This window comes from Phocoena sinus, chromosome 10 (assembly GCF_008692025.1).
Source record: "Phocoena sinus isolate mPhoSin1 chromosome 10, mPhoSin1.pri, whole genome shotgun sequence".
Classification (NCBI taxonomy): domain Eukaryota; kingdom Metazoa; phylum Chordata; class Mammalia; order Artiodactyla; family Phocoenidae; genus Phocoena; species Phocoena sinus.
The window spans coordinates 63144897-63167955 of record NC_045772.1 but is presented as its reverse complement, the minus strand read 5'-3'; the positions used below and the strand labels follow the sequence as shown (position 1 = coordinate 63167955).

The window sequence follows — 23059 nt, the reverse complement described above, 5'->3', positions numbered from 1 at the left end:
ATCACGTTGTAAAAGATACACCTGACTGGGTGATCACTTATTTAATATATTTCTTCTCTGACACCAGCCCCCGAGACCAGTGACCATGTCTGCTTAAAAAGCTGAAGCATTATGTTCGCTGGTTCTCAGAGCACATCCTCCTTCCCTCTGTTACTCTTACAGGTGAAAATTCCTGTTTAATCATTGGCAGAGTTGAAAGATAAGAAGCCAAGGTTGGCTTTCCTCCATGTTTCTGATTTGGAGATTTTGCATGGTTTTGTACTAAAGATCAGCTTCTATTCCAGGTTATCGTTGTTATTATGTTCAAACAGTAGAATCATGCAAGACTCTGATGTCTCTTTCTGCCAGAGAACCATAAATTGTGTACATGCTGACCATTGAGAAAGGAGGCTTTGTGTTGTAGAAGAAATGAAAATTTGTCTAAACTTATTGTTAATAAACACTGTAACATCATCACTATTTAAACATAATGGTGACCCCTAGTGGATATTCTGTATAACAGACTGAAAGATCCAGGAACTCCCAAACTGAAGTGGTCACTGTGTGTCGTGATCAGCGAGTAATTTTTTTCTTTGAATCTCAAGTATGTTTCACAATAGAATTTAGAAGTTTGGAAGAAGGCATGATTTATGAGGTTCACAGCTCTCCTTATAGCTGTCTCCTTACCTAACCTATATTTAGGGTCTTTTAAAATTACTTTGATTTTATACAGAGCTCTTTCAGTAAACAAAGTGGTAAAGAAATGGTAAAGTTCTCCAGAGTACCTCATCCCAACTACTTAGGGGATTTTATATCCCCTCCAATCCGTATAATTGTATGTGAATAGTTTTTACGTGCACAATTGTAATTATAGACATAATATTTTGTGTTCTTTTATTACTGGAGACCTTTTCATGTGTCTGCATAGTCAACAGTTCTTCACTTTTCGTGGCGTATAATATGTATCTCATCATGTTGATACATAAGTTAATTCTATCTTTGCTTTTAGCTTCTTACTGTGGTAATGAAACTGTGCACATCTTATTCAAAATATAGAAATCTCTACTTTTGGGCCCCAGGTAGTTCCTGAGATCTGGTTGGAGTGTGAAACCATGGCCAGGGAACGATTCATCTTTAAGCAGCAGCTTGCCTGCCCAGCTGACATTGGACATGCTGTTAAATAATGCCCTGCTGGGCCCCTATGTCCTCAGACCTCTTCCTCCTCTTTCAGGAGACCTGAGGTCCATGTTTCCTGCTTCCTTCTGTGATGAATTGGTGCCCTGGCAAGTAAGCTAAATAAGCAAGTAAGCATTCCAAGATTTTTTTAATCCAACCAGGACATAGTTTCCTCCTTCTCACCTCCATATATGCATTGAATTACCAGTTGCTTTGGGGGAAAGAAAAAGAAGACAATTGATTTTAGAAGATTGGAAAATCCTGCTCACAATGTCATAATTTATCTAGGAAACTGAAAACTGGGCATTATTTTAACTTATTTTGGTAAGAATCTGCTCTCTGTGGTATGGCCTTCAAATTAAGAAAATCCAATATCATTTTTATTTTCTTCTTTATACTTAACTGTTACCTTGATGTTCTATAATGAACATATATTATTTTTATATCCTGAGAAAGAGAACTTCTCTAAATTATGGAAACCCAGTAAAGCTGTGGAATAGTATACAAAACATCCAATCTCGTCATCTAGAAATGATGGCTATTAACGGTTTACTGTATTTGCTTTCCATTTTTTTCAATGCACATATAAAATATATCTGTTAATCTTATGTTTTAAAAAATGAAACTCCAATACATGGAAATAAAAATTTATAAAATAAAATTCATAATAAATTGGAGAGTGATTATTAACAATCAAACAGATTAGCTACAGAGTTTCATCATTAAGCTTCCCTGTTATTCTTTCTTTCTTCCTTTCTCCCTTCCTTCCTAATATTTATATATTGATTGATTGATTGATTGATTTTTGGCTGCTTTGGTTCTTCATTACTGTGCATGGCTTTCTCTAGTTGCAACGAGCGGGGGCTACTCTTCATTGCAGTGTGTGAGATTCTCACTGAGGTGGCTTCTCTTGTTGCAGAGCACAGGCTCTAGGTGTGCGGGCTCAGTAGTTGTGGCACACGGGCTTAGTTGCTCTGCGGCATGTGGGATCTTCCTGGACCACGGCTCGAACCTGTGTCCCCTGCATTGGCAGGTGGGTTCTTAATCACTGCGCCACCAGGGAAGCGCCCTCTTTATTTTTGGCTGCTTTGGGTCTTCGTTGCTGCATGTAGGCTTTCTCTAGTTGCAGCAAGCAGGGACTACTCTTCGTTGCTGTGTGCATGCTTCTCATTGTGGTGGCGTCCCTTGTTGCAGAGCACGGGCTCCAGGGTGCGCGGGCTTCAGTAGTTGAGGCGCGCGGGTTCAGTTGTTGTGGCTCGCGGGCTGTAGAGCGCAGGCTCAGTAGTTGTGGCGCACGGGCTTTTGCTCTGCGGCATGTGGGATCTTCCCGGACCAGGGCTCGAACCATGTCCCTTGCATTGGCAGGCGGATTCTTAGCCTCTATGCCACCAGGGAAGTCTTCCCTATTATACTTGAAGTATATTCCTAGGATTCAGTTCCTAGGAATTCATTTTATTCTTTTTTTGTTTCTTTTATGTCACCTCTCTTAAACCTGAACAAGTATATTAAACATTTGAACCAAGCTTGTTCTGTCAGAAATCCATGTTTTTGTGGCATTGTGCTTTGGGCACCCGAGGAATGCTGACTGAACAAACTTGTCAGCCACTTACTGAAACTGCAAGTTGACCTTTTGGTTTCATTTCTGGCAAGCTACCTTGAAATGTCTGTCATGATTTTAGACCCAAAGAGACCTGGTCTGCTTGGATGACTAAATACCCGAGGGGACCGAGAAAAACTTTGCAGAGCATCATACTAATGTTGCTTGGTGAATAGCGTGTTGTGAGGCTTTTTTTTTTTTTTTTGGTACCAGTTCAGTAGATCTCTTGGCTAAGTGTCATCTGACTCTCAATTCTCATCAGATGTCTGTATTTATGTTACATTTCCTTGTGGTTTGTTCTTTGATAACCTCTAGATAATCCTGAGTGGAGATGTTCGTTCTTTCTAATTCTTCCTCAAATTTATCAACTCCCAGTTCCCCTATCACCTCCCGATCATTTTTTGGTAAAATTTTTTATTTAGTCCACATTATCTTCTTTTTCCTAATTAATTACATTGCAAAATACAAAATAAAAGCACAGTGAGGGAGGAATCAGAAAAAATACATCAGACTTTTGTTTCCATCCGTTGTGAAATGAGAATCCATATTCCTTCTTCTTATCCTTTGGATTATTAACTATCTAATTTGAAAGTGCCATGTTTCTTAGCAGGGTAGTTTGGTTCATCCTAGCAAATCTGCTTACTTAATTAAAAAAAAAAAGAAATCAGTGACAGGTAATTCAATTTTCAAAAAAACCCCAAAGTTAGCAGAAGGAAAGAAATCATAAAAATCAGATCAGAGGGGCTTCCCTGGTGGCGCAGTGGTTGAGAGTCTGCCTGCCGATGCCGGGGACACGGGTTCGTGCCCCGGTCCGGGAAGATCCTACATGCCGCAGAGCGGCTGGGCCCGTGGGCCATGGCCGCTGAGCCTGCGCGTCCGGAGCCTGTGCTCCGCAACGGGAGAGGCCGCAACGGTGAGAGGCCTGCGTACCGTTAAAAAAAAAAAAAAAAAAAAAAAATCAGATCAGAAATAAATGAAAAAGAAACGAAGGAAACGATAGCAAAGATCAATAAAACTAAAAGCTGGTTCTTTGAAAGGATAAACAAAATTGATAAACCATTAGCCAGACTCATCAAGAAAAAAAGGGAGAAGACTGAAATGAATAGAATTAGAAATGAAAAAGGAGAAGTAACAACTGACACTGCAGAAATACAAAAGATCATGAGAGATCACTACAAGCAACTCTATGCCAATAAAATGGACAACATGGAAGAAATGGGCAAATTCTTAGAAAGGCACAACCTGCCAAGACTGAATCAGGAAGAAATAGAAAATATAAACAGACCAATCACAAGCACTGAAATTGAAACTGTGATTAAGAATCTTCCAACAAGCAAAAGCCCAGGACCAGATGGCTTCACAGGCGAATTCTATCAAACATTCAGAGAAGAGCTATCACCTATCCTTCCCAAACTCTTCCAAAATATAGCAGAGGGAGGAACACTCCCCAACTCATTCTACGAGGCCACCATCACCGTGATACCAAAACCAGACAAGGATGTCACAAAGAAAGAAAACTACAGGCCAATATCACTGATGAACATAGATGCAAAAATCCTCAACAAAATACTAGCAAACAGAATCTAACAGCATATTAAACGGATCATACACCATGATCAAGTGGGGTTTATTCCAGGAATGCAAGTATTCTTTAATATACGCAAAGCAATCAACGTGATGCACCATATTAACAAACCGAAGGAGAAAAACCATATGATCATCTCAATAGATGCAGAGAAAGCTTTTGACAAAATTCAACACCCATTTATGATACAAACCCTGCAGAAAGTAGGCATAGAGGCAACTTTCCTCAACATAATAAAGGCCATATATGACAAACCCACAGCCAACATCGTCCTCAATGGTGAAAAACTGAAAGCATTTCCACTAAGATCAGGAACAAGACAAGGTTGCCCACTCTCACCACTCTTATTCAACATAGTTTTGGAAGTTTTAGCCACAGCAATCAGAGAAGAAAAGGAAATAAAAGGAATTCAAATTGGAAAAGAAGAAGTAAAGCTGTCACTCTTTGCAGATGACATGATACTATACATAGAGAATCCTAAAGATGCTACCAGAAAACTACTAGAGCTAATCAATGAATTTGGTAAAGTAGCAGGATACAAAATTAATGCACAGAAATCTCTGGCATTCCTATACACTAAGGATGAAAAATCTGAAAGTGAAATCAAGAAAACACTCCCATTTACCATTGCAACAAAAAGAATAAAATATCTAGTAATAAACCTACCTAAGGAGACAAAAGACCTGTATGCAGAAAATTATAAGACACTGATGAAAGAAATTAAAGATGATACAAATAGATGGAGAGACATACCATGTTCTTGGATTGGAAGAATCAACATTGTGAAAATGACTCTACTACCCAAAGCAATCTACAGATTCAATGCAATCCCTATCAAACTACCACTGGCATTTTTCACAGAACTAGAACAAAAAATTTCACAATTTGTATGGAAACACAAAAGACCCCGAATAGCCAAAGCAATCTTGAGAACGAAAAACGGAGCTGGAGGAATCAGGCTTTCTGACTTCAGACTATACTACAAAGCTACAGTAATCAAGACAGTATGGTACTGGTACAAAAACAGAAATATAGATCAATGGAACAGGACAGAAAACCCAGAGATAAACCCACGCACATATGGTCACCTTATCTTTGATAAAGGAGGCAGGAATGTACAGTGGATAAAGGACAGCCTCTTCAATAAGTGGTGCTGGGAAAACTGGACAGCTACATGTAAAAGTATGAGATTAGATCACTATCAAACTCTTAGAGGAAAACATAGGCAGGACACTCTATGACATAAATCACAGCAAGGTCCTTTCTGACCCACCTCCTAGAGTAATGGAAATAAAAACAAAAATAAACAAATGGGACCTAATGAAACTTAAAAGCTTTTGCACAGCAAAGAAAACCATAAACAAGACCAAAAGACGACCCTCAGAATGGGAGAAAATATTTGCAAATGAAGCAACTGACAGAGGATTAATCTCCAAAATTTATAAGCAACTCATGCAGCTTAATAACAAAAAAAACAAACTACCCAATCCAAAAATGGGCAGAAGACCTAAATAGACATTTCTCTAAAGAAGGTATACAGACTGCCAACAAACACATGAAAGAATGCTCAGCATCACTAATCATTAGAGAAATGCAAATCAAAACTACAATGAGATATCATCTCACACCAGTCAGAATGGCCATCATCAAAAAATCTACAAACAATAAATGCTGGAGAGGGTGTGGAGAAAAGGGAACCCTCTTACACTGTTGGTGGGAATGTAAATTGATACAGCCACTGTGGAGAACAGTATGGAGTTTCCTTAAAAACTACAAATAGAACTACCATATGACCCAGCGATCCCACTACTGGGCATATACCCTGAGAAAACCATAATTCAAAAAGAGTCATGTACCAAAATGTTCATTGCAGCTCTATTTACAATAGCCCAGAGATGGAAACAACCTAAGTGTCCATCATCGGATGAATGGATAAAGAAGATGTGGCACATATATACAATGGAATATTACTCAGCCATAAAAAGAAACGAAATTGAGCTATTTGTAATGAGGTGGATAGACCTAGAGTCTGTCATACAGAGTGAAGTAAGTCAGAAAGAGAGAGACAAATACCGTATGCTAACACATATATATGGAATTTAAGACAAAAAAATGTCATGAAAAACCTACGGGTGAAACAGGAATAAAGACACAGACTTACTAGAGAATGGACTTGAGGCTATGGGGAGGGGGAAGGGTAAACTGTGACAGTGAGAGAGAGGCATGGACATATATACATTACCAAACGTAAGGTAGATAGCTAGTGGGAAGCAGCCGCATAGAACAGGGAGATCAGCTCGGTGCTTTGTGACCGCCTGGAGGGGTGGGATAGGGAGGGTGGGAGGGAGGGAGACGCAAGTGGGAAGAGATATGGGAACATATGTATATGTATAACTGATTCATTTTGTTGTGAAGCTGAAACTAACATACCATTGTAAAGCAATTATACTCCAATAAAGATGTTAAAATGAAAAAAAAAAAAAAAGAAATCAGTGACAGGTAATTCAATTTTATATTCACTATAACCCTCCAAAAAGGAATACAAAGCTAGTGTTTTAAAATGGGTGCTTTATCTGTTTAAGTCAAACCATTTACTCTGTGCATGTTTACAGACAAAGTAGTTCATGTGTGCTAATCTGATTTCCTTCCTGTATGTATCATCTGACCGTACAAATAAAAATAGCCCCTTTCTATTTTTTGTTCTCTAAAGTTAATTGAAATAGGTTTTAAATAATTTCTCTAGTGAATGGCTGAAAACTTTATTTGGAGGGGCTTTCTGCATTATCTTTCACATGAAGGGAGATGATTTTAAAAAATTAACTCCTGATTGTAAATCCTGAAGCATTTAGATGCTCCTAAACTAAATTATTAATTCTGATTGCTTTCCTCTTAAGAGCCTTGGGAGAATTTTCATAACCTTTTCAGGTTGAGAACCTGTGGAGTTAGACCTGGTTTGAATCCTGGCTCTGCCATCCCCTGGCTCTGTAACCCTAATCCATGTCTCTCTTTTCTTTTCCATAAAAAGTTGAGAGTGATAGTTCTGGCTTTGTAGGGTTGTTGTGAGGAATAAATAAGACAAAAATTCACAGTGCCTCGCACAAAGCAAACACTTAAATGTTAGCTTTTATTATGATGATTTTTTTAACATCTTTATTGGAGTATAATTGCTTTATAATGGTGTGTGTGTGTGTGTTGTTGTTGTTTTTTTTTTTGCGGTACGCGGGCCTCTCACTGTTGTGGCCTCTCCCGTTGCGGAGCACAGGCTCCGGACGTGCAGGCTCAGCGGCCATGGCTCACAGGCCCAGCCGCTCCGCGGCATGTGGGATCTTCCCAGACCAGGGCACGAACCTGTGTCCCCTGCATTGGCAGGCGGACTCTCAACCACTGCGCCACCAGGGAAGCCCTAAAATGGTGTGTTAGTTTCTGCTGTATAACAAAGTGAATCAGCTATACGTAAACATATATCCCCATATCTGCTCTCTCTTGCGTCTCCCTCCCACCCTCCCTATCCCATGCCTCTAGGTGGTCACAAAGCACCCACCTGATCTCCCAGCGCTATGTGGCTGCTTCCCACTAGCTATCTATTTTACATTTGGTAGCGTATATATGTCCATGCCACTCTCTCACTTTGTCCCAGCTTCCCCTTCCCGGTGTCCTCAACTCCATTCTCTACGTCTGCGTCTTTATTCATGTCCTGCCCCTAGGTTCTTCAGAACCTTTTTTTTTTAGATTGCATATATATGTGTTAGCATACGGTATTTTTCTCTTTCTGACTTACTTCACTCTGTATGACAGTCTGTAGGTCCATCTACCTCACTACAAATAATTCAATTTCGTTTCTTTTTGAAGCTGAGTAACATGGCATTGTATATATGTACCACATATTCTTTATCCATTCATCTGTCGATGGACACTTAGGTTGCTTCCATGTCCTGGCTATTGAAAATAGAGCTGCAGTGAACATTGTGGTACATGACTCTTTTTGAATTATGGTTTTCTCAGGGTATATGCCCAGTAATGGGACTGCTGGGTCATATGGTAGTTCTGATTTTAGTTTTTTAAGGAAACTCCATACTGTTCTCCATAGTGGCTGTATCAATTTACATTCCCACCAACAGTGCAAGAGGGTTCCTTTTCTCCAAACTCTCTCCAGCATTTATTGTTTGTAGATTTTTTGATGATGGCCATTCTGACTGGTGTGAGATGATATCTCATTGTAGTTTTGATTTGCATTTCTCTAATGATTAGTGATATTGAGCATCCTTTCATGTGTTTGTTGGCAATCTGTATATCTTCTTTGGAGAAATGTCTATTTAGTTCTTCTGCCCATTTTTGGATTGGGTTGTTTGTTTTTTTGATATTGAGCTGTACGAACTGCTTGTAAATTTTGGAGATTAATCCTTTGTCAGTTGCTTCATTTGCAAATATTTCTCCCATTCCAAGGGTTGTCTATTCATCTTGTTTATGTTTTCCTTTGCTGCGCAAAAGCTTTCAAGTTTCATTAGGTCCCATTTGTTTATTTTTGTTTTTATTTCCATTTCTCTAGGAGGTGGGTCAAAAAGGATCTTGCTGTGATTTATGTCATAGAGTGTTCTCCCTATGTTTTCCTCTAAGAGTTTGATAGTTTCTGGCCTTACATTTAGGTCTTTAATCCATTTTGAGTTTATCTTTGTGTATGGTGTTAGGGAGTGTTCTAATTTCATTGTTTTACATGTAGCTGTCCAATTTTCCCAGCATCACTTATTGAAGAGAATGTCTTTTCTCCACTGTATATTCTTGCCTCCTTTATCAAAACTAAGGTGACCATATGTGTGTGGGTTTATCTCTGGGCTTTCTATCCTGTTTCATTGATCTATATTTCTGTTTTTGTGCCAGTACCATGCTGTCTTGATTACTGTAGCTTTGTAGTATAGTCTGAAGTCAGGGAGCCTGATTCCTCCAGCTCCGTTTTTCTTTCTCAAGATTGCTTTGGCTATTCAGGGTCTTTTGTGTTTCCATACAAATTGTGAAATTTTTTGTTTTAGTTCTGTGGAAAATGCCATTGGTAGTTTGATAGGGATTGCCTTGACTCTGTAGATTGCTTTGGGTAGTATAGTCATTTTCACAATGTTGATTCTTCCAATCCAAGAACATGGTATATATCTCTCCATCTGTTTGTATCATCTTTAATTTCTTTCATCAGTGTCTTATAGTTTTCTGCATACAGGTCTTTTGTCTCCTTGGGTAGGTTTATTCCTAGGTATTTTATTCTTTTTGTTGCAGTGGTAAATGGGAGTGTTCCCTTAATTTCTCTTTAAGATTTTTCATCATTAGTGTATAGGAATGTGAGACATTTGTGTGCATTAATTTTGTATCCTGCTACTTTACCAAATTTATTGATTAGCTCTAGTATTTTTCTGGTGGCATCTTTAGGATTCTCTATGTATAGTGTCATGTCATCTGCAAACAGTGACAGTTTTACTTCTTCCTTTCCGATTTGGATTCCTTTTATTTCGTTTTCTTCTCTGATTGCTGCGGCTAAAACTTCCAAAACTGTGTTGAATAATACTGGTGAGAGTGGACAACCTTGTCTTGTTCCTCATCTTAGAGGAAATGCTTTCAGTTTTTCACCATTGAGAACGATGTTGGCTGTGGTGTTGTCATATGAGGCCTTTATTACATTGAGGTAGGTTCCCTCTGTGCCTACTTTCCGGAGATTTTCTATTATAAATGGGTGTTGAATTTTGTCGAAAGCTTTTTCTGCATCTATTGAGATGATCATATGGTTTTTCTCCTTCAATTTGTTAATATGGTTTATCACATTGATTAATTTGCATATATTGAGGAATCCTTGCATTTCTGGGATAAACCCCACATGATCATGGTGTATGAATGTGCTGTTGGATTCTGTTTGCTAGTATTTTGTTGAGGATTTTTGTATCTGTGTTCGTCAGTGCTATTGGCCTGTAGTTTTCTTTATTTGTGACATCTTTGTCTGGGTTTGGTATCGCGGTGATGGTGGCCTCATAGAATGAGTTTGGGAGTGTTCCTCCCTCTGCTATATTTTGGAAGAGTTTTGGAAGGATGGGTGTTAGCTCTCCTCTAAATGTTTGATAGAATTCACCTGTGAATCCCTCTGGTCCTGGACTTTTGTTTGTTGGAAGATTTTTAATCACAGTGTCAATTTCAGTGCTTGTGATTGGTCTGTTTATATTTTCTATTTCTTCCTGGTTCAGTCTCAGGAGGTTGTGCTTTTCTAAGAATTTGTCCAGTTCTTCCAGGTTGTCCATTTTATTGGCATGTAACTGTTCGTAGTAATCTCTCATGATCCTTTGTATTTATGCAGTGTCAGTTGTTACTTCTCCTTTTTCATTTCTAATTCTATTGACTTGAGTTGTCTCCCTTTTTTTCTTGATGGGTCTGGCTAGTGGTTTATCAATTTTGTTTATCTTCTGAAAGAATCAGGTTTTAGTTTTATTGATCTTAGCTGTTGTTTCCTTCATTTCTTTTTCATTTATTTCTGATCTGATCTTTACGATTTCCTTCCTTCTGCTAACTTTGCGGTTTTTTTGTTCCTCTTTCTCTAATTGCTTCAGGTGTAAGGTTAGGTTGTTTATTTGAGGTTTTTCTTGTTTCTTGAGGTGGTAGTATATTGCTATAAACATCCCTCTTAGAACTGCTTTTGCTGCATCCCATAGGTTTTGGGTCGTTGTGTTTTCATTGTCATATGTTTCTAGGTATTTTTTAATTTCCTCTTTGATTTCTTCAGTGATCTCTTGGTTATGTAGTAGCGTATTGTTTAGCCTCCATGTGTTTGTATTTTTCACAGATTTTTTCCTGTAATTCATATCTAGTCTCATAGCGTTTTGGTCAGAAAAGATACTTTATATGATTTCCATTTTCTTAAATTTACCAACGCTTGATTTGTGACCTAAGATATGATCTATCCTGGAAAATGTTCCGTCAGCACTTGAGAAGAAAGTGTATTCTGTTTTTTTTGGATGGAATGTCCTATAAATATCAATTAAGTCCATCTTGTTTAATGTATCATTTAAAGCTTGTGTTTCCTTATTTATTTTCATTTTCAATGATCTGTCCATTGGTGAAAGTGGGGTGTTAAAATCCCCTACTATGATTGTGTTACTGTCGATTTCCCCTTTTATGGCTGTTAGCATTTGCCTTTTGTATTGAGGTGCTCCTATGTTGGGTGCATAAATATTTAGAATTGTTATATCTACTTCTTGGATCGATCCCTTGATCATTATGTAGTGTCCTTCTTTGTCTCTTGTAATACTCTTTATTTTAAAGTCTATTTCGTGTGATATGAGAATTGCTACTCCAGCTTTCTTTTAATTTCCATTTGCATGGAATATCTTTTTCCATCCCCTCACTTTCAGTCTGTACGTGTCCCTAGGTCTGAAGTGGGTCTCTTGGAGACAGCATATATACAGGTCTTGTTTTTGTACCCATTCAGCTAGTTTGCGTCTTTTAGTGGGAGCATTTAATCCATTTACATGTAAGGTAATTATCGATATGTATGTTCCTATTACCATTTTCTTAATTGTTTTGGGTTTGTTATTGTAGGTGTTTTCCTTCTCTTGTGTTTCCTGCCTAGGGAAGTTCCTTTAGTATTTGTTGTAAAGCTGGTTTGGTGGTGCTGAATTCTCTTAGCTTTTGCTTGTCTGTAAAGGTTTTAATTTCTCCATTGAATCTGAATGAGATCCTTGCTGGGTAAAGTAAATTGGTTGTAGGTTTTTCTCTTTCATCACTCTCAATATGTCCAGCTACTCCCTTCTGTATTGCAGTTTCTGCTGAGAGATCAGCTGTTAACCTTATGAGGATTCCCTTGTATGTTGTTTGTTGCTTTTACCTTGCTGCTTTTAATATTTTTTCTTTATATTTAATTATTGATAGTTTGATTAATATGTGTCTTGGTGTGTTCCTCCTTGGATTTATCCTGTATGGGACTCTCTGTGCTTCCTGGACTTGATTGACTGTCTCCTTTCCCATATTAGGGGTGTTTTCAACTATAATCTCTTCAAATATTTTCTCTGTCCCTCTTTTTTCTCTTCTTCTTCTGGGACACCTATAATTCGAATGTTGGTACATTTAATGTTGTCCCAGAGGTCTCTGAGACTGTCCTCAATTCTTTTCATTCTTTTTTCTTTATTCTGCTCTGCAGTAGTTATTTCCACTATTTTATCTTCCAGGTCACTTATCCGTTCTTCTGCCTCAGTTATTCTGCTATTGATATCCTTCTAGAGAATTTTTAATTCCATTTATTGTGTTGTTCATCATTGTTTGTTTGCTCTTTAGTTCTTCTAAGTCCTTGTTAAACGTTTCTTGTATTTTCTCCATTCTATTTCCAAGATTTTGAATAATCTTTACTATCATTACTCTGAATTCTTTTTCAGGTCGACTGCCTATTTCCTCTTCATTTGTTTGGTCTGGTGGGTGTTTACTTTGCTCCTTCATCTGCCGCGTATTTCTCTGTCTTCTCATTTTGCTTAACTTACTGTGTTTGGGGTCTCCTTTTTGCCGGCTGCAGGTTCATAGTTCTCTTTTTTTTGGTGTCTGCTCCCCGTGGGTAAGGATGGTTCAGTGGGTTGTGTAGGCTTCCTTGTGGAGGGGACTGGTGCCTGTGTTCTGGTGGATGAGGCTGGATCTTGTCTTTCTGGTAGGCAGGACCACGTCCGGTGGTGTGTTTTGGGGTGTCTGTGAACTTACTGTGGTTTTAGCAGCCTCTCTGCTAATGAGTGGGGTTGTGTTCCTGTCTTGCTAGTTGTTTGGCATAGGGTGTCCAGCAGTGTAGCTTGCTGGTCGTTGAGTGGAGCTGGGTCTTAACATTGAGATGGAGATCTCTGGGAGAGCTTTCACCATTTGATATTGCATGGGGCTGGGAGATCTCTGGTGGACCAATGTCCTGAACTTGCCTCTCCCACCTCAGAGGCACAGCCCTGACGCCTGGCTGGAGCACCAAGAGCCTGGCATCCACACGGCTCAGAAGAAAAGGGAGGGAGGAAGGGAGGAAGGAAGGAAGGGAGTGGGGCGAGGGAGGGAGGGAAGAAAGAATAAAATAAAGTTATTAAAATAAAAAGTATATTATTAAAAATAAAAAAGTAATTCAAAAAAAGAAAGAGAGCAACCAAACAAAAAAACAAATCCACCAGTGATAACAAGTGCTAAAAACTATAGTAAAAAACAAACAAACAAACAAAACGGATAGACAGAACCCTAGGACAAATGGTAAAGGCTAAGCTATGGAGACAAAATCACAGAAAGAAGCATACACATACACAGTCACAAAAGGAGAAAAAGGAAAAATATATATATTAAAAAAAAAAGAGAGCAACCAAATCAATAAATAAATCTATCAATGATAATAAGCTCTATGTACTAAACTAAGATAAACATGAAACCAGAAACAGATGCAGAAAGCAAACCCCAAGTCTACAGTTGTTCCCAAAGTCCACCCCCTCAATTTTGGGATGATTCGTTGTCTATTCAGGTATTCCACAGATGCAGGGTACATCAGGTTGACTGTGGAGACTTAATCCGCTGCTCCTGAGGCTGCTGGGAGAGATTTCCCTTTCTCTTCTTTGTTCGCACAGCTCCTGTGGTTCAGCTTTGGATTTGGCCCCGCCTCTGCGTGTAGGTTGTCTGAGGGCGTGTGTTCTTCGCTCAGACAGGACAGGGTTAAAGGAGCAGCTGACTCGGGGGCTCTGGCTCACTCAGGCCGGGGGGAGGGAGGGGTGCGGATGCGGGGCGAGCCTTCATTGGCAGAGGCCGGAGTGACGTCAGGCGCGCTGTGCGTTCTCCTGGGGAAGTTGTCCCTGGATCATGGGACTCTGGCAGTGGCAGCTGCACAGGCTCCAGGAGGGGAGGTGTGGATAGTGACCTGTGCTTGCACACAGGCTTCTTGGTGGCTGCAGCAGCAGTCTTAGCGTTTCATGCCCGTCTCTGGTGTCCACACTGGTAGCCGCGGCTCACGCCCGTCTCTGGAGCTCATTTAGGCGGTGCTCTGAATCCCCTCTCCTCGCGCATCCCGAAAGCATGGTCTCTTGCCTCTTAGGCAGGTCCAGACTTTTTCTCGGACTCCCTCCCAGCTAGCTGTGGCACTCTAGCCCCCCTCAAGCTGTGTTCACGCAGCCAACCCCAGTCCTTTCCCTGGGATCCGACCGAAGCCCAAGCCTCAGCTCCCAGCCCCCGCCCACCCTGGCAGGTGAGCAAACAAGCCTCTCGGGCCTGGTGAGTGCTGGTTGGCACTGATCCTCCGTGCAGGAATCTCTCCGCTTTGCCCTCTGCACCCCTGTTGCTGCACTCTCCTCTGTGGCTCTGAAGCTCGCCCTGCCACCGCCCCCCCCCCCCCGCCCCGTCTCCGCCAGTGAAGGGGCTGCCTAGTGTGTGTAAACTTTTCCTCCTTCACAGCTCCCTCCCCGAGGTGCAGGTCCCATCCCTATTCTTTTGTCTCTTTTTTTTTCTTTTGCCCTACCCAGGTACGTGGGGAGTTTCTTGCATTTTGGGAAGTCTGAGGTCTTCTGCTAGCGTTCAGTAGGTGTTCTGTAGGAGCTGTTCCTCATGTAGGTGTATTTTTATGTATTTGTGGGGAGGAAGGTGATCTCCACGTGTTACTCCTCCCCCATCTTGAAGCTATCAAGGTATCAGAGGACCATACAGTCTCTGTCACAACTACTCAACTCTGCCTTTATGGAATGAAAGCAACCATAGGCTAACAGATGCATGTGGCTGTGTTCTGACAGAACTGTTTATAAGAAGAAACGTGGGCTATTAGTTTGTTGACCCGTGTTCTAGAGAAATAAGACTTAGCAAATGAAACAAGGTATGAATATATCAAGAATCAGTACAGGTCTTCTGGGAAATGGATTATCAATAGGATTTAGGTTGGTTAAAAACTTCCATTTATAACCCCAGACGTTACACTTAAAAGTCTCAGTGTTGAAATTGTTCTGCTCAGATGTTTTATAATAAAACTCTCAGCTACTAGGAACCATCAAAAATAAACATTTCTAGATCCATAAAAGCACTTTAATAGAGAGCACCCAAAATATACTATTCCTTGCCTTCTTAAAAACAGTATATAAGGGCTTCCCTGGTGGCGCAGTGGTTGAGAGTCCACCTGCCGATGCAGGGGACGTGGGTTCGTGCCCCGGTCCAGGAAGATCCCGCATGCCGCGGAGCGGCTGGGGCCCGTGGGCCATGGCCGCTGGGCTTGCGCGTCCGGAGCCTGTGCTCCACGGCGGGAGAGGCCACAGCAATGAGAGGCCCGCGTACTGCAAAAAAACACAAAAATAGTATATAAAAAAATAATCTTTTCTTAAAAAAGGAAACCTTTTTTATTACATCTTCTGACTTCGTGGGTCAGGAATTTGGGCAGGGCTCAGATGGGTGATTCTTATGCTCCACATGGTGTCACCTGGGGTCCGTCACTAAGTACTTTTCACCTGGTCTGTAAGGTCCAGGATGACTTCAATGACATGTCTGGTTTTTGGCAGAGGCAGATGGAAGGCTGGGCTCAGCTGGGACTGTGGACTAGAGGTCCTACACCTGGTTTCTCTAGCATGCTAACTGTTTTTTAAAATTGCTATGACTTTGTCGTTAAACATCTCAGTTCCTATAGTACTGAGATTCCATCAGCCTTTGCTGAGGTTTGTGGGGCTGTTGCTTGCACTCCCCAGACCCCACTGTCTTTCAGTCTGCTTTTTTCTTTTTGGGTTTCATAAGCCAATTCTTAGCTGTGGTCTGGAGCAATGCATTTGCTGGGTAGGTGACATCTTCCTATAGTGGGCACTTAATTTGCCGTGTGGAGGTACCCTTCTGGGCACAGCTAAATGATATTTAAGAAACTTAAAATACTCCTTAAAAGAAGAAGCAAACTCCTGCAATATGCGACAACATGGATGAACCTGGAGGACATGATACTGAGTGAATTAAGCCAATCATAGAAGGACAAATACTATATGATTCCACTCACATGAGGAATCTAAAATAGTCAAACTCATAGAAGCAGAGAGCAGAATGGTGGTTGCCAGGGGTTTGGGAGTGGGGGAAATGGGGAGTTGCTGCTACTCAGTGGGTAAAAAGTTTTAGTTACGCAGGATGAATAAGTTCCGGAGATCTGCTGTACGACATCATGCCTGTAGTTTACAATGCTGTACTGTACACTTACCAGTTTGTTAAAAGATTATGTGTCATGTTAAATATTCTTACCACAGTTTAAAAAAAAATATGACTTAGGAGCTAACACCATTTGGAAAAAAAGGCACTAAAATGTCAGAACTTAAAGTGTTTCTCTTCTGCTTATTTTACTGCTTATTTTCTCTGCCCCATATTCTTGGTAAAACAGTAAATGTTGGGAGGACAGAATATAGGGACAGGCCAGGGACTAGAAAGGAATAAGTTCAATGGTGATTCCAGTTGGAAGAGGGGCTAGTAAGATGTGACTTGAAGGTGTGTTTGCACAATAACCACCCTAGTTTTGTTTTAATGACGTTTACTTGGAGTAACTTATGATGGGGAGGCCAAAGCTCCGCAAGCTATTCTTTGTACAACTATGCAGGATTAGGGGGTCATGTACACCCCACCCCACCTGCCATTCTCCCACTTGACCAGTCCTTGGAGTCTCTGGAATGGCCTTTTCGTTTACTTATATTTCCCATCGCCTGTTGACAGTTACAGCTCCAAGATGATGTTTTTTTAGCCTGGATGTCTTTGTATCTTTTTGACATACTTATGTTAAATAAAGCTCTCTGACCCTTTACTGGAGATGGGGTAATAGTACCTACCTCAAAGTTTGTGGAAATGCTGTAAAGTGCTCAGAAAACATCAGCTATTATTGTCATCTGATAACCATCTTCCAAACTTCCTGTTTCAGAAACTGATTCAGCAGTACAGAAAGAACATAGAAACCAGACACCTGCTCCATCTGCAGCTCAAACTTCCGCTCCTTCTAAGTACCACCGAAGTCGATCTGGGGGAGCCAGGGATGAACGATACCGATCAGGTGAGAGGGAACTGAAAATTACCAGTGGAACAGTTTTTACTAACTGTAGTGTGAACTGTATATCCTGAGATATATGTTTGTTTTATTTTTTTCCCTTGAAGTGCCAACAGGTGTATATTAACTAGTACCTGTTACGTGCCAGGTGTAGTAGATAACTCTTATTTGCTGGGGATACAGCCCCAAATAAGACATTTCTGCCCTCAAGGGCAGAAGAGGAGCCAGGCAAGTACAAAGGCACTGTGAATAAATAAGAAGGCAGAGGGATAGGGTCTCATGGGATGGTACTGGGAGAACTCAGTAGGCTCTGTTTGAAGAGACATGTCCTTCTGTGTTTGCCAGAGCTGTTGATTAGTCTCTTGACTGAGGGAGCTGGAACAAAAACTCAACAGTGAAATTTCAGATTGGTAAATTCTTAAACTTTATTTCTTCTCACCCAGGAAAAACCCATGGGAAAGGAAAAGGTGATGTGCTGTGGCTGGCAGTGGGGGCATGCTCCTGCCACACCATGTCCAGCACTGATGAGCAAAAATGAATCATAGACCCTCAGGGGGACGTGTGGCCTAGTGAGCTCATCCCATGCCCACCTGCTGTCCACTGCACTAGGATAGTCTCCGCAGCATGCTTATTGTTTTAAGAACTAGCAGAATTAAGCCAGAAGACTAACTGGAATGTTATTTTACTTTCTCCAGATTTTTGTCTCCCTTATACCAGTCAAGGTTACCTTATCCTTTTCTTGAATTGAAAAACAGGGTGTATATCAACCCTCTCAGAAACGGCTTTAGAGGATGGTTATTTTGTGAGCTGATATTATTAGATATATATTTTCACACACTGGAAGGAAGGAGGGAATGAGAAGTGTTCAGTCAGAAAGATAGAGGTTGCATGCCACAACAGAATTTCCCCTTGTACCAAACCTGGTGTTGAGTGATCAGAGGAGGCTTTCTCAGAGAATAAAACATCTGAACGATGTCATGGCAGCCAGACAGAGTTAGGGAAATAGCATCAGATAGTAAACCTGAAAGTAGTTCATTATGACTGAAACTTAGAAAGCAAGGGCCCAGAACGAGGTGGGAGATGAGGCTAGAAGGATGATCAGAGACTTGAGGAGTCTTGAATACCGTTGAAAGATTTTCAGCAGAGCAGTAACACAGATTTGTAATCTGTTCTAGAAACTTGCGCCAGCTGCACAGGGCCTAACATACCTAAGAGGTAAATAAGTATTTTGGAGAAAGGAAGGAAAAAAAGTAGTATTAGTTAGGGAATGGATTAGAGGGAGGTAAGGCTAGATTTGGAAAAACATATCAGGAGCTCCTGTTTGTCACCAAGACCCCAGCCCGATTTCCCAGCACCTGATGTTGCTTTTAGAGGCTGGGGCTCAGGTACTGCAGGAGCAGCAGGTTCTAACCAGTCCAGAAGGGCTCTAGCCTGTACAGCTCTCATCCCTGGCCTTCGGGGAAGATTTTTGTTTTTTGTTTTAACTTTGACTTTCTCTTTGGTTTTACAGCAGATAACAAAAGGATTAGTAAGGAACCCCAAAGAGGATTCTCTATACTCTATGTCCAAGCTGATCACGTAGAGAAAAAAGGCTTTAGCCAGCTGATTCAATAGTGTAAAACTTTGATGTACACCTACCAAAACCCAACTAGCCTTTTTTCTTTAATATCCTTATTTATTTGTTTGTTTGTTTGTTTATGGCTGCGTAGGGTCTTCGTTGCTGCGTGCAGGCCCCGTTGCTGCGGGGGCTACTCTTTGTTGCAGTGCGCGGGCTTCTCGTTGTGGTGGCTTCTCTCTTGCGGAGCACGGGCTCTAGGCATGCAGGCTTCGGTAGTTGTGGCTTATGGGCTCTAGAGCACGGGCTCAGTAGTTGTGATGCACAGGCTTAGTTGCTCCACGGCATGTGGGATCTTCCCAGACCAGAGATCGAACCCGTGTTCCCTGCATTGGCAGGCGGATTCTTAACCACTGCGCCACGAGGGAAGCCCCAACTATCTTTTATACTAATTCTTTCAGATTTACCCCCAATATTAGAAAGTATAGTCTGTGAATCAAACACTGGTTAGCAGACTGTGGTTAGGTGCAGGGGTATGGAAGAGGGTTTAATAGTTGGGTCTCGGTTATTTGTCTCACTAGGACTTTTTTTTTTAGGGTAATAGTGAGGAGAAGGCCAGAGAGTAGGTAAAGTAGGGAACAGAGGTGATTTTAAAACGCTGAAGGTATTGAAAGTTATGAGAGTTCTGCAATACTGTCATGAGAGGGGAACATGAAAGCGGAGGCCTGCAAGCATGAATTTTGGCTAAAAATCACATTTTTCCATGTTAGGGTGTGCCCAACTAAATAGCAAGCTGAGCACACGCCGAGAATCCTGGCTTCAGTGAGTAGGAAGAAACCAACGGTAGCCGCAGAAGTAGAGCAAATAAGTTGTAGAAATCTATGGGACTGGAACTTTGCCTCTTTGCCACTCCATTCATAGGAAGGGTTATGTTTACATGTCACATGTAAAAATAGCTTAAGAATGGAGGGTATGTTTAGAAAAAATTACAAGCATTCAGATTAAAGTGATGGGTACACAGAAAGGATTTAATATTGATTTCAGTGAATGTAACTTGAAAATCCTCTCTTATTTGGTGGAGGCTTATTAATATCTACAACATTTCAACTAATCATAATCAAATCTAAATAGACTTAGTGTTTCATGTTTCAGACATGGTGTAAAGAGCTTTTATTTATTCAGAGTTTAGATTATCTGCCCTTATTCTGTTCTTTGTGCTTAGCCAAGAGGGTCTGACATTTCAAATACACTAATTTAGTACCTCCTTTACCTGCCCATCAAAGCATGATACACACATGTGTTATGGTCACAAGTGTAGTCACAGTCAGTGCCTGAGATGGAAGGTCACTCTGACAACTTCTTTAATGTTAATCTTTTGAGCAGTTAGCTCAAACAAAACAACAAAAACAAAAAAAGGGCTTTAAAGGAGCAGTTGTATCACCTTATTCAGCTCAAACATTCGTGCTGGAAAATGAAACCCAGCTTTCTGGTGCTCCTGGCAGAGATATCCAAAGTCAGCTGCGTCTGGGGACTGAACTTCGGAAGTGATTTCTCTATCGGAGATCAAGATGAATTGTATACTGCTGAATGAGTCAAATCCAGTGACAAGAGCTGCCTGTTCTTATCGATAAAGAGGCTTTGCTAACACAGGAACTGTGAACATCTCCTTTTGACACACGTGTATGGGCCAGGGCTTCTCATGTTAGGAAATAAATGGGTGGTTTGATTTGTTCTGTGGTCGATGCTAAGAATCCTTATGGCAGAGAAGAACATGCTCTGTAATTATTACTGATCCAGATATCATGGGCCTTCTAAAGCTTGACTAATGTGAACAAGTCCCTAGTTTTCGCAGGTTTGCTCTCGCATGTTTCATGTCTCGTGCAGCAGTACTTTTGACTAAAAAGTATGAGCATTTAATGTGCCGTCTTTCTGTTGAGAAAGTGCTTTTTCTCAGTATAAGCGATTATTCATTGGTTTTCCAAGACAGCTCAGAACCATAGTTTCATCTAATATAAGAAGGACATTTTTCACATTCTAGCATACCTGAAAGCAGGATATCTTTTAAACATTTTTTTTTTTTGGCTCTGCCATGTGTGTTGTGGGATCTTAGTTCCCTGACCAGGGATTGAACATGGGCTCTCAGCAGTGAGAGCACGGAGTCCTAACCACTGGACCGCCAGGGAATTCCCTCAGGATATCTTTTTTTTTTTTTTTTTTTTAATCTGGAAGATATCTTTTATATAAGGTGGCATCATAGATTCAGTAAAATGACAATCTTGATCCAACTAAGTAAACCTCAGGGACACTAAAATAGTATAATAAATATAAATGCAGTATAAAATTATTTCATTTCAGAGACAAAAGTACGTTGGTACTGTGGCCTTAAAAGTAACAGCACAACAGTTTGGCACTACCTTTTAAACTTTAAGTATTCATACACTTTGACCCAGAAATTCTCCTTCTAAGAATTTGCACCTACGTATGTACACAAAAATATATATATATACGAAAATGTTTGTTATCGTATTGTTCATAATAAATACAATGATTAAATAAGTTATAGTAGGTCCACACAATGGAATTCTGTGAAAGCTGGTTTAAAACTTCTGTGAAGGCTCATGGAAAAACAATGAGGTTATTAGATTTATTTGAGCAGATATGGAGGGATGTACAAAATACATTTTTGAGTAATAAATACAAGACATTATGTAGCATATGATCTAAATTTTGTAAATATTAATACTAATAATTACATATATTATTATGTACACAGATACAGAAATCTGGAAAAATATATACCAGACTATTGAGGTGGGATTATTTCTGGGAAGTGATGGGTCTAGGGAAAATTTTCACTGCAGCATTATATGTGTTTAGGTCTTTCCCCAATATGTATATTAATTTTTTCCAGGATTTTTGTTGTTGTGGTAAAATGCAAAATGCATATAACAAAATTTATGTATATTAATTTTAAACGAAAAAATAACAAAGGTTGTTTTCTTTTTTTAAATCGAGGTATAATTGACATATAACAAGACATTAGTTTCAGGTGTATACCATAATGACTTAATATTTGTATGTATTGTGAAGTGATCACCACAATAGGTTTCATTAACATCTGTCGCCTTTCATAGTTACAAAAATTTCTTTTTCTTGTGATGACAACTTTTAAGACGTTCTCTTTTAGCAACTTTCAAATGTACAATACAGTATTATTAACTATAGTCACCATTCCATCCCATGACTTATTTATTTTCTAACTGGAAGCTTGTAAAAGATAGTTATTAAGGTGATATCCCTGGATAAAATATTTAAAGCCTTACATCAGTTGTTCTTAGTGATTTTTACTCTAAGTGTGGATTTTTCTGACTTAATTCTGTGAGCTAAATGCAACAATAACTACCTCTGTCACCTTGAGAACTTTCTTTCTCTATGCAAATATGATCTCTGATATGGTGACATTTGCCAAGGTGGCTGCCACTGGCACACCAGGACCATTTTATTTCTTTAGTAATACACTTCCTCATACCAAGGAAGATAAATTGAGTTCAGTTCAGTTAAGCAAGCATTTATTATAGACCTCCTATGAGTTGAGCACAATTTAGATGCTAGAGAAACACAGGACTCCTTTCTTAAACACAGAAATCCTTTATACAAGGTAGAGGCAGCATAGAAGAGGGGGTGACAGGGGAAGGAGCCCCTGGGCACCAGGCACTGTCAGCGGCAGGCTTCGTGGAGGTGGTGAAGTCCGAGCCATTTTGAACAATGAATAACTGTTTGCTATATAGATATTCCAGGCTAAAGAAACATAATTTGTAAAGGCAGGGGAATGTGAAATGCAAAATTAAAATTTCACTGCTCCTCCCCACCAGCAGATAGAGTAGTGCCAAAATTAATGTGATATCCTAATGTTCCAGAAGTTAATAGTTGCTGCCTCTGCCATAATTAAAGATGTGAAAGTGATCAGTACCTTAGAAATTGGTAAAAATTGCATGACTACTAATTGGCTTACAGGTAACTCCTTGAACTCTACTTCTCTACTTAAGCGACTCAACCTGCCCACACATCTGCCTTTCAATCTGTCCCTCATCTATCTGTCTGTCTGTCTATAGTAGTGTCCTAGCAGGTAAGGGCACTTGGTGTCTGTTCTGCCCCTGGTCCTTAACGCCCAGC

At 40.3% G+C, this 23059-nt stretch overlaps 1 protein-coding gene across 4 annotated transcripts in view; it reads left to right on the top strand.

Moving 5' to 3' along the window:
* The window catches only part of DIP2B (disco interacting protein 2 homolog B), a 240956-nt gene that overhangs the window by 128657 nt on the left and 89240 nt on the right, over positions 1-23059 (top strand). For all 4 annotated transcript variants that reach the window (XM_032644943.1, XM_032644945.1, XM_032644944.1 and 1 more), the window contains exon 3: positions 17209-17337. In XM_032644943.1, coding sequence (XP_032500834.1) covers positions 17209-17337 — 129 coding nt within the window. The remainder of the gene's footprint in view (positions 1-17208; positions 17338-23059) is intronic.